Source organism: Balearica regulorum, chromosome 1 (assembly GCF_011004875.1).
Source record: "Balearica regulorum gibbericeps isolate bBalReg1 chromosome 1, bBalReg1.pri, whole genome shotgun sequence".
NCBI lineage: Eukaryota > Metazoa > Chordata > Aves > Gruiformes > Gruidae > Balearica > Balearica regulorum.
Genome location: NC_046184.1, coordinates 3,847,834 through 3,860,107, shown reverse-complemented (window position 1 = coordinate 3,860,107; position 12,274 = coordinate 3,847,834). Strand labels below are relative to the sequence as shown.

Below are 12,274 nucleotides of genomic sequence, written 5' to 3'. Positions count from 1 at the left end.
TGGGGCTCTGCAGCCATCCTGATGTCTATCCAGTTGTTTGTGCCATGTCCTGCGATGACGGGAGTTTCTGCGGTGGCTGGGCAGTGCTCACAGGGCCGAGTCACTTTTCTTCCATCAGAGATACCGATGAGACGTCATAATCTCCGTTTCTAATGTGATCAGGGGAAGGAGAGCCCTGCTTCCTTGGGGGCTGGCTGTGCCACCAAAAATTCTTTAAAACACCCAAAACTTTACCCTGCACAGCTGTCAGCTACCCATGGCCAGACTTCATAATAGGACTTCCTTTGCCAAAAGAACAGCTTTTTTTTCCCAACTTGGCTGCCGTAAATCACCCCCCAGCAGCTGAAGCCATGATTTGGAGGAACACTGACATGGAGAATATGGATGGTGATGGGTGATAGGCTTTGTGCTTGGTTGTGCAGCCCACAGTGGTGGTTGTAATGGCCATCCTTGCCCTCATTAGGAATTGCTAAACACTACCCCATCTGCTGTCAACCTTCTCCTTGTTGGAAAACCCCACAGAAAAGAGAGTTTTGGGTGAGATGGTAAATTATGGGCCAGACTTTGAGAACCACTCACCATGGCAGAGCTTCTCTAGAGCATGACAACCATGGGATATTGCTCCTCCCAACAGCCTGAGAGGGACTTGGCCTGATGAAATGCAGAGTGAGGACTGCAGGATCTGGCCCAGAGTCTGGAGTGAGTCCAGAGGAGGCCACAAAGTTGATCCAAGGGCTGGAGCACCTCTGCTATGAAGACAGGCTGAGAGAGTTGGGGTTGCTCAGCGTGGAGAAGAGAACGCTCCGGAGGAATCTTAGAGCACCTTCCAGTACCTGAAGGGGCTACAGGAAAGCTGGAGAGGGACTGTTTACAAGGGCAAGTAGTGATAGGACAAGGGATCATGGCTTTAAACTGAAAAAGGGTAGATTTAGTTTAGATATTAGGAAGAAATTCTTCACTATCAGTGTGGTGAGGCACTGGCAGAGGTTGCCCAGAGAAGCTGTGGATGCCTCATCCCTGGCAGTGTTCAAGGCCAGGTTGGATGGGGCTTTGGGCAGCCTGGTCTTGTGGAGGGTGTCCCTGCCCGTGGCAGGGGGTTGGAACTAGATGGTCTTTAAGGTCCCTTCCAACCCATTCTATGATTCTATGAATGATGTTAGTGCATCCTCCATCTTCAGCTGGGCCTAACTGCAGCATATCAGACAACTTTATCAGCCTTAACTGACATGTCCTGGCAGAAGCAGAGGTGTCCACACCATGGAGGTGATACCCCAATAGCTGTAATGGCTACGGGCAGAGCAGTGATGGCAGGAGTGGCAATTGCAATCGTCTCAGTGGCAACAATTGCTCTTGGCAGCTTCCTGCTTAATGAAGGTGTCCTCAAGACACTGCACCGAGGATGTGTCAGTTGTCAAGCCTTTTTTTCCTTCTTTTTTTCCCCTGTGATTGTTACCTTAAACGTCAACGTTTTATTTCTCAAGACTGTTGGAGAAAATGCTCTTATGTAGGATTAGCAAGGAGATGCATCAAAATAGGCTGGATGAAGGGCTCCAGGCTCCATCAGGCTTTGCAAAATTGTCAATAGTGTTTTACTTTGGAAAGAAGAGGAGAAATTTTTATCACTCCCATCCTCCCTGGACCCCCATGATAGGCATGCATTGTGGATGGAGGGAGATCCACCAGGATCTACTCGACTACATTCTTCTCCTGGACACAAGAAGGATTGCTGCAAGTCGGCCTTGTCCCATTGGGAAAGGCTGTGTGCACTGCCATGGGCCACAATCCATCATGACCAAATCTCCTCCTAATTTGTGAAAGGCCAAATTTTGTCATCCTGCACCAAAGACAAGATTAAATACATTGCAACAGGACTCAACCCAACCAGGACACCCATGGCACTTGGGGAACTTGGATTTTCCAACACTAAATGGGACTGGATTTGGATGCGAGACAAAAACTGGGCAGCCAATTAAAGGATGCCTGGTTAATTCTTGCTTTTCTTTCCTTTAATCACTGTCTGCCCACATTACGGGCAGATATCCAGGGTATCCAGACACTAAGCATGTGTTCTTCTGCCTTCAGCTAGATGGTCAAAAATTGTGAATATAAACCTTCGACTAGCCATTTAAATTCTCTCTGCAGATCAAGGACAGACATATTCAGCTGCTCCATCAACAGTTAATTCTAAGCTGCGAAAACAACTGGAAACTGGCAGCTTAAAACCAAAATTGCTTCCTCTCCCATTTTAAACAGTAAAAGTGAGATTTAAGAGAATGACTCCTGTTTATTCAAAACACTCGAGGGACGTGAAACAATTCATTTCAGTCACTAACCGCATCAAAGATTGACGCTTGAGATTTGCTCAATGAATTGCTTAGCATTAAACTCAAATGTATTTTGAAAAGTTTATGTGCTAGGTATCCAGGACCTTGGTTACTTGGTGTATCTTCAAGGAATTTTAAATGCTGTTTTGCATCTGTCAGTTTAACAGAAATTTCTTCTACAAGTAAAGAGTGATTGCTACCAATAAGCCCCAAATTAGTATTATTCGTCATTACCTAGGAAGATTTAAAAGATGCATAAATTAGAAATCAAAATAGAGTGGTGGCGGGCTATATTATTGCTTAAACAAACATGTTCGTATGTGTCCACCTGGTTAGAAAACACAGCTGAAAGGCAAGAGTGGGCTGTAAATCTCCAACTTTTATAATGAGCAACTGAGGAGAATCAGCCCTGCTTAGGGGATATAGCTATGAATTGTAAATGAAAAACATGATTAAAATCAAATCATTCAAATTAAGGCTTTCTTCTTATTTTAAATTGTGATTAAAAGTCATAATTTAAGCCACATCAATTCAAATCAAAGCACCCTGCCATAAGATGATGTTTTGAACCCTTTGTGAGGCTTTAATGAGAAAAAAAAAGGACATTCTCCAGTTGAATGCAGTTAATGGGGATTTATTGGCACCATTCATGGGTAGGAACTATCTTAGAGGCCTTCAAAATTGCATAAACTGAGAGTCTTCAGGGGTTTTTCCTTAGCTGTCTGGGAAAATCTTAAGGAAACAAAATAATTTTTTATACCAGGGCGTTGTAATAAGCTCAAAACTTACTTTTCCACAATATTCCACATGACTGTTTGGGACAGGAAAATTTATCACTTGTGCCAAAGGGGTCAGCATCTCTCATTGCTTTTTTGGCATATGAATTACCTCAAGGCTTGGGTGACCGTGGAGGCGATGATCTCGAGAGCCACCCAGGTGGGCTGAGATTAACTCCCGCGTGCTTGAAAAATGGGGTCATGGGTGTGATTTTTTTCGCTTGCCGACCTCACAGCCGATGCAATGCCACATCCCATTTTGTTCATGTTTCGCCCTGGTTGTCTCTTGGCTGGATTGGACTTTGCCAGGAGCCCCACGGCAATGGCTGGTTCATCCCATTTGCAGCACAGACATCACTGCTGCCCGGCTTTTCATTGCCACATGCGATTTTGGTGTGCTTATGGCATGGCTTTGATTTGGTGTAAATTCATGTGCCCTTTGAAAGAGGCAGTGGAGAGCACAAACATGTCATAGCGTTGTGTCACACCAGATCAGGGGATTGATCGATCCGAAAGCTAAACCAATATTAGAAGAAAAAAATAAAAAAAGGGAAAATAAAACTAAAGAGGGTCATTTCATGCATTTACTGTGTGTTGCTACTTTCTCCACTTCGCCAAGAGAAATCTATGGGAACAAGTTTTTATTTGTTCATTCGTTATTTTTATTTGTTTAGGCTCTGAAACCAAATCAGGTCACCAGCAGCTAGAGAGTGGGAAGATGGCTGAAAAAAATGCATGAATGAGAATGCTGGTTTTGGAGTTGTGCAATCCCAACGCAATTTGAGGGAGCTCTTTAGTAGCTGCCCTAGTACCTGGTAGAAAACTTGTTTCTCTTACCTGTACTTTAAACATTTCTTCTGTTGATTAATAAATTAGAAATGTCCAACAAGGACAATTTTAATTCCTTATTTAATGTATATATATATTGGTTACTTGATGTTATTCCAGTATAACCACTGCCAACTGGATCCGTGCTGGGGAGCACAGTGCAGGGCTTTAACTACTCTGCTTTTTCTCATAGTCAAGGCATACAGTATCTTGATAAGCAGTGTATAATAGTCACCCTGAGAGCTATCCATTTTCCGCAAGCTGCAGCAGTATCATTTAAACTTTTCCATTTTTTTCCCATTTGCATACATGGTGGAATGCCTTATCTCACTGTCCTGCCTTTAGACTCTGGAGAGGAGGAAAAAAAAAAAAAGTGGTCTTTGCTATTAGGTTTCAAAGAAGCACTTTCTCAAGCAGTGTTTCTCCAAACCCTTCTGCACAGTCTTTCAAGTCCCCGTTGTCAAAGTTAGAAATCTGACATTTTCTCTTTGCCCGTATCTAGCAGAAGCCACTTAGAATAAATTTCTGACAAGGTTGTCTCCTCATTTCTCTACATTTAATATATCTTTAAGTACTACAGTTTAATAACGCTAAGCCAATTTCTACCTCCTCCTCCAGTTAAATTTACTAAAATCAATTAAGGCTGAGAGAGAAAATTTCAGCCTTTGCCATTAATAACTAAGGCCTTACTCTTCCACTACAAAATTACTTTCCTCCTCCTTTCACCAGTCTCATGAGCCATGTGGCATAAGACCAAAGCACCCTGCGCACAGAACTTGTAAGACAGAGAAAAAGCCACTGGATTAATCCAATTTTTATTAAGGATGCTAAGCATATGAGCCAGACCTTAAAGCAACATCTAAAATGGGACTAACTCGGTAATAAAAAAATTACCTTTTCCATTTTGGAGGAGGTTTTAACACAGATCCTGTCTGCCTTTTTCTAAGGAATCTGTCCTGCACCTGGCTTCAAACACAGTCTTGGTTTTTAAACACGATGACCGTGTTCTTCTTATCCGCCTTTCCATTTTGCAGCCTTTAGGGTGTTCTCCTGACCCACCACCAAGAAGTTCTCCCAAATCCTGAAACCCACACTTTTTTGCCATTTTTAAGCAAATACAGATACTGCTATGCAGCATGAGGGTTTCCAGGGGCAGATCCTGGATATTTTTGGCCTAACATCAGACCCTGTTGGGGAGCATGCACAGAGACAAGCATCTCTAGGGGCCAAATCATCCCAAGACACATCTGAACTGCTTTCAGAAGATGCCTCCCTCTTTCTCCACTAAAAGCAGCTGGATTCAAGGATAATCCAGCTCCAACCTTAAATACCCCAGTTAAGTATCTGAACGTACATGGCATTACCATGGGTCCTTCAGTAGGAGGAAAAAGCAACCTGCAACAACTGCAGAAGAGCTGACAACACCAGAACTCCCTTTTCCCTTCTCCCACAAGGCAGCTCATCCCAGCTTACCCAAACCAGCACCCATTCCCTTTCTGCTGCCACCCAGCCCCAGCACTATACCGAGACGCAGGACCTTGGACATTACGCACAAGTCGAGCCATGCTGAAAGCCAAATCTCAACCTGGCGTGTTGCCTTCCCGCAGCTGCTTTACTGCGGATGCACATCTAAAAGCAGGTGCTTCAGCAGCGCTGAATTCCCATCGCCCAAAATAAAGGCTCATTCCCCTTCATTACCCCTTCTGCTCCACGCTGGGCGTTGAGGCATTACACTGAGTTAATTTTAATAAGTTGTTTGCATTCTCCCCGTCTCCTTGCAATACTTTGTCACCAAACTGTCACGGTTGCCTGCCGAGGGCTCCTGGCCTGCAGCCAAGCAAACCGTGAGACGTACGTTATTTACGGGACAGAAAAGGTGCCTGCAACACGCAGAGCAGCGTGCGCTGCAAAGATTTGCAAAGCACACACATTTAGTGATGAGAAAAACTTCATTGGCAAGACCTGGGATCCAATAAGCAAATGATTAATGGAGGATATTGGTGCCTTTGGGGTTTGGAGCAATTTCACTCCACCTCTTGATGGAGAGAGGGTTTTATTCTCTCTAGGGTTGATGGGACATCGTGGCATTTGCTGGTTCCCAATGGCTTTCAGCAATATTCGGTACCGAAGGCTGACTCTGAGACACACTATGGCTCCAGTCAAGTAAATATGTACATGAAACCCCCAAGAAGGCCACCCCAAATAACCCACCACAGAGCTTTTTTGCACTCCCAGAAGGCAATAACATTACTATTGGCATTTTCCCAGACTCCCCAAGGCACTCACTATTTCTAGCACTATTTGCAATTCAAAGATGGCACCTAACTTGAAGCAGGCTACGTCATCCTTGAAGGAACCTGTCCCTCTCCCTTGGCTGTGGAAGGAGGTGAGGACACTGGTACCCATCACCTGGAAGTTTAGCTAGAAGAAAAATACCACTGCGTCAGCATGGGTCCAGGTGGTCACATTGTAAAGGGGTAGAAACAAGCAGTGCAAAGTCAGCATCTCCTCCTGAATCACACCACAGGGCCCAGCTCCAAAGTTATGAGGTACCACGACAGAAGCCCTCTAAATGTGGCTTGTGACTTCTCCACCCTCCCCTTGCAGCGTCGCAAGGTTGCTTCTGGCCATGGAAAGCTGTTGTTGCATTGCAGTCCCCTGCTTGCCAGGTCTTCGTTGATGCTATTTGTACTGCAGCAGCCTCGGAGACCCCAACCGAGAGCATCTCCCCATCCCTGAACACTCACCGTGTGGTCTCTCCACCAAACAGTGTGTACTCTAAGCAGACACATGCAAGATAGACAGAGAAACTGCAGCACAGCCAGTCCTTTAAACAGCATTTCAGCTCTTCAGACCATACCAGATCATATATGATTTTTCTTCAATAACAAAGCAGCTCATCTTTTTCTCCCTGGCTCTACCTTCTCAGACAGGGCTGTGTATTTCAAAAGAGACGTGGTTTTGGATATAGGCTAGTCCCAATGCTTAGGCACCCTGAAACTGGAGCTGTGATACCGGCAGAGCACGTCCCTCCTGCCTCCACTCAGTTTCAAGTGGATCTACATATTCCTCAAGGACCTCCGGAACAAAAAACCACGAGGCTTCAGCCCAGCGTTACACAGACAAATATGCAATTAGAGCCGTTAAAACCTGACAAAGCTCAGATGAACTCTGCCAATCCCTCCCAAATAACAAAGAAGCCACAGGAGAAAGCACCTCACCCTAGGGTGTGAGACACCATCACACCAGGCGGTTTAGGGGAAAAGACAGGGATTTTTTTTTTTATTTTTTTTTTTTCTGTTAAGCACCAGTGGCACATGGTTTTGGGGGAGATGAGCAGTGAATCCCCAAACCTCATCATGCAGTAGAACCTGCAAGACCCCCATGCAGAATCAGGCTCGAGCCTGGTTATCTCACAAGCTGCAAGAGAAACACTCAGTGGATTTGCTTAGCAATCCCAAGACCAAAGGCGCTGCTCTCTGTGACGTGGACTATTTGGCAAAGCCCTGGGGGTTGTGGAAAACTGAGCGCAGGTAGGTGGAGAACAAATGCCAGATGACTGTGTGCATTGCTTAGAATAAAAAAATAAAATAAAAAATAAAAAAATAATAAAAAAAAGCAAGCAAGGTTTGGTCAGGAGCTCTCTGTGAAGGAAAGGGCAGGCATTGCAAAAATTCAGAAACAACATCCTTAGGTGGAGATTGGCCAGTTATGGAAGAAGCTGTGCACGTAAACAGGCTTTCGACGAGGAAGTTGGCAGAAGCATGCGAAAACACTTTGGAGGGTTTGCGAGATTTCACATGCCTGCACACGGGGAATGGACCAAACCGGGCCACCTGGATTCCTGCAAAGGTCAAACCCTCCCGTGACGTTTGGCTCTCAGCAGAGCTGAAAGTGTTTGTCTGTCACGCAAGCGTGCCGTTGGGCTGGCAGCAGGACTGAAGGTGAGGGGGATGCTCCCGTAGCACAGAGCAGCTCAGCTGGATGTTATGGCAGGATCTCACTTCCCCAGAGCATCACTCTGTAAGGATGAAGCCCCATTCGCTCCATCCTCCCTCACCCCACAGAGCATCAAGGGGCTCTGGGTGCTGCGGTGGGTCCTTGGGGACAGGACAAAGGAGCCACTCAGTCCAGCATCATGGAGAAGGGGGCAAAATTCAGGGCAGGTGCGAGTAGGCGGGATGGATGCGGTCCTGCACGTAAACCCCAACAGCTCCTCTCTGCTCTCGTATAGCAATGCAACACCCCGAATAACACGGGGTCGATTGCACAGCCTGAGGGATCCTTGCTGGCTAGAATTAACCTCCATCAGTCCCCACGGTCTGAGCCCCAAAACACCCCAGAGCTCGTGTCGGCAGGCTTAGCTCTTTTAGACAGTGCAGATGGGGAGAGAAAATGCATGATTTATAGGGCAAATAATAACCAAAGCGCAACCCCAACCTCCCTGCAAATGCTGAGAGCTGTATTTCCAGCTGGTCTCCCATTACCACCACCATGAATGATCACCATCCTCCTCGTCATAAGTCTTTAAAGCAACTCTGGAATTAAATCAGTGTATTGCATGGTTCCAGCTCCTTTCATCCAAGGATCTTCAAGTGCTTTACAAACAATTCTTTAATTAAGCCTCCTAAACAGACCCACGGGGTATCATTACTGTATCTGCTTTGCCACTGGGGAATCAAAGGCATTGCACTGCTAAAACAGCTTGCAAAAACGTTGCAGAAACCTTATCGAAGTTTCTCCAACAGCAAATATATAAGAAGATACTCTCCGCTTCAGTGCTGATTTTAAAACTCTCTGGTTAACAATTTTTCTTCTTTTCCTGTAGGCATGGCCCCAACTGCCTGCTCCTGCCTGTGTCAAGATTGGTATTCAATGGCTCAAATGGATTTTAAAAAATGCACGTCTTTGACAGCCTGTCTTGGATGAACACAAACTCCCAGTACCAGAGAGGCAGCATTGCTTTGGGAATGAAAAGGGGTGTTTTGGCAACAAGGATTTAAAACCCATCAATCTGCGGTTTGCTTTGAGCTGGGCAAAGGGTTGATCTCCAGTAAAACCCTTTCCTGCCTTTTTTGCCCCCAGGACAGGTTTGAGCAGTGTCTCTTTTTAATCATCTGAGGATAAAAAGTATCGTTTTTCTCTTCCTGATGCAATTTTGCTATCGTACCCTCTGTGGGATAGAAGATCTAATATGGGGAAAGAATAAATAAAATAAAACGTCCTGTGAACATGCTGTAACGGGTAACTCTGAGCCCCTCACAGGCTGGATGAATTTACAGATGTTGTTTGCTCGATGTCACATTTGCTGCATCTCTTGCACACACACTGGCTGTGCCTTGTCTCACTCAGGCTGATTTTATTCTGATTTATGGCAGCAGAAATAAGGGGGAATCTCTGCAGAATCAGGGGGTTGAGATGATACAAACCTGGAAGCAAGTATTTCCAGCAAAACAGCGATATCCAAAATAGCTGCTTTTAAAAACTTCAGCAACCTTGGGCTGATTCTGGTCTGCCTCAAGCACAATGTTGTCACCTTCTTCCTCATGACACCCAAAACCACACTCCGAAATCCCAACTGCCTGCTCATCCACCCATTTCACATCCGATCTTAACACACCAACTCACGTGGGCTCCATCCCAATTACTTTTTTTTTTTTTTAAGATACCAAAAATCTTACAATTTCACTTACAAACCCAACTTCTTCCCATTTTAGGACCGGGGGGGGGGGGGGGGGGGGGGGGAGAAAGACAAATTTTAGGCTCTGAGTAACTCAGATGATTGCAGCCAATATCAGCCTTAGAGTTAAGCACTTCTGGGACTCCAAGCCCAAACACCCAGCAAGGAGAGATGCCTATTTTGGTCCCTAAGGAAGAAAATCTGGTGCCAGTACTCAGGGAGCAACATAAAAGGGCCTGCGAGGAGCTTATTTCAAAACTTAAGAGCAGCACTAATGGCAGAAAACATTGTTTTGAAGGATTTAATCAAATAATTTCTGAGAAAAATGTAATAGGATCACTTGAGAGTGCTACAGAAACGGGTCCCTCCACCATCCTCCCACTAAAAGCCTGTTTTGTACCAATCCCAGCATATTTATCACTCCGTTTTGAAAAGCAGAACAAAACCTTCTGAGAAGGCAAAGTCAGCTAAACTCAGCTAAATTCTGGCCGGCACAAGAAAAATTGCATTAACAGCTCTTGCTTTATGCCAATATTAATGAGGCTGAGGCTTCTTGAGTTTTAATGGGCTGTTTTAAAGCCCATGTCGGTGTCAGGGAGAGATGGGGGCTTCACACCTGCTCGCCCACCAAGCCCGAGTCTGAGAAGAGCAGGAAAAAAAGGGGCAGGCAGAGACTTCAGCCAGACCTCCATGAATTCACCCCGTAGTTAAACCCCCAGGGCCCTGCCTCCACTTGTGCTTTTACCTCCAGAGTCCCCCAGCTTTTGTTACCTTGAATAAAAGCACATTCAGCTCAGCGGACGCTCTGCTGGGAGACATGACCCAGAGCAAGATTTCATCTTATTTTATTTTATATTTTATTTTTTTATTTATTTTATTTTATTTTGGTTTGGTTTGGTTTGCTTTCATTTCCCCGCTTCCTCATTTTCCCTGAATACAGGGAAGAAATAACCCGCTTCTCCCCACCTTTATTCACTTTTCAAATAATCAGTGCATTTCCTTCCCCCACTACTTTTCGGTGCAGTTTATGGCCATCTCTCCTATGAAAGCCTTTGCCGAAGAACCAGACCTCCCACTGCATTACCCACAGCCATTTCCACAGCACCCTTAATCCCAGCATTATAGCAGGACACTGTTTCCACTTCCAAACCTCTCTGGCGCGATGCAGCCCCCATCCCACACGGCTCCACAGCTGCCCCGCGGTGAAGTGGTCTCCAGAAGTTTATCCTTTTTCCAACTCCACCATCAACTTCCATCAGGGATTTCCTGTTTCCTACCAGTTTTTTCCCCTTGTTTTCCCACGCCATCCCCACGAACCAGGGGTGAGGGCTCACGTTCAAGACGTGCAGCACTTGGCGCGCTGGACCATTGCAAGAGTGGCCTTACCAAACCAAACCAAAGGTCCCCCCTTGCTTGATGGGACCCCAAAAGAGGGGTTTGAAGCTCAGTGCTTTGCACACCGGTTTCCCAAGAGCCCAAACCCCTGGCCAGAGGCTTTGTAAAGCCGGATGAGCGAGCGAAGAAGCGGCATGTTTAGCTCATACCGTTGCATAAAGAAACAAGCACTGCGGCTCTTGCACCCCAAGTTGAGCTGCCGTGGACGGTTTGATGTGCTTAGTTTCTAATAGAAGAAGGTTAATCAGCCTGGATTCAGAAAGCGGGTGGGCACTCAGCATCCCCCAGTTTATTTTCCACCTTCCTGCCCAATTTGCTTCAAACTAGCCAACAGTGAAGGGGAAAAAAAGGGGGGCGGGAGGAGAGGCGAAAAGGCGAGGGATGCTTGAGGAGGGGGGAAAAAAAAAATAAAAAAGCAAAGCGAGGGTAAAAACCGGGGCGGCTGAGGGGGGGAGAGGCGTGCGGGGCCCGGGGAGGTGGCACTTACCGAGCAGCAGCAGCGGGAGCAGCGGCAGCAGCAGCGGTGCCCGCATGGTGTCTCGGCGCGGCCGTCCCCGCCGCGGCTCCCGGCGCTCTCTCCCCGGCGGGGCGGGCGGCCGCTGCCCTCCCCCGGCTCCGGCCCCGGTCCCGGTTCCCCCCCCTCCCGCCCCCCGCGCCGTTCTCCAGCCACCGGGGGAGGTGCACCACCGCCCCGGACCGCCCCCGCCTCCGCCCCCCCCCCCCCCCGGCTCGGGGGGAGCGGGGATGGAGGGTGGCTACAAGGAAGGGGGGGTGGTCCACCTGGGGGGGGGGGGGGGTGTGTGTGCTTTTCGTTGGGGTGGGGACAATCTGCATGGGGGGGGGATAGGGGTTATCATCGGGATGGGGGGATTGGGGAGGATTTGGGATTCCCCTGCCTGCGTGGGGAGATTTGGGGGTTTCATTGGAATTGAGGGTTTGTGGGGTGGGGGTGTGTTGTGTTTTTTTGTCAGGATGGGGGAATTTGGGGGTTTCGTTAGGTTTTGGGGGGTTTGGAGGGGATTTGGGGTTCTTATCTGCATGGATTTGGGGGTTTCATTGGGTTTGAGGGCGGATTTGGGGTTTTCATCGGATGGGGACTTGAGGGGTGGTGGGATTCCTCCCCAACTGGAGGGAGTTTTGGGGTATTCATCAGGATGAGAGCTTGGGAGGGATTTGGGGTTTTCTCTGGGTCTGAGACTTGGGGGGGGACACATGACACGGACGGGGACGACGACGACAACTCCTGCCTGCATGGGGGGGATTTGGGGTTT

The 12,274-nt window shown here is 47.2% G+C and overlaps 1 protein-coding gene across 4 annotated transcripts in view; it reads right to left on the bottom strand.

Moving 5' to 3' along the window:
• The window catches only part of PODXL (podocalyxin like), a 42,667-nt gene extending 31,046 nt beyond the window's left edge, over positions 1-11,621 (bottom strand). For all 4 annotated transcript variants that reach the window (XM_075757640.1, XM_075757725.1, XM_075757805.1 and 1 more), the window contains exon 1: positions 11,491-11,621. In XM_075757640.1, coding sequence (XP_075613755.1) covers positions 11,491-11,536 — 46 coding nt within the window. In that variant the 5' untranslated portion in view covers positions 11,537-11,621. The remainder of the gene's footprint in view (positions 1-11,490) is intronic.
• Between the last annotated feature and the right edge of the window lie 653 nt (positions 11,622-12,274).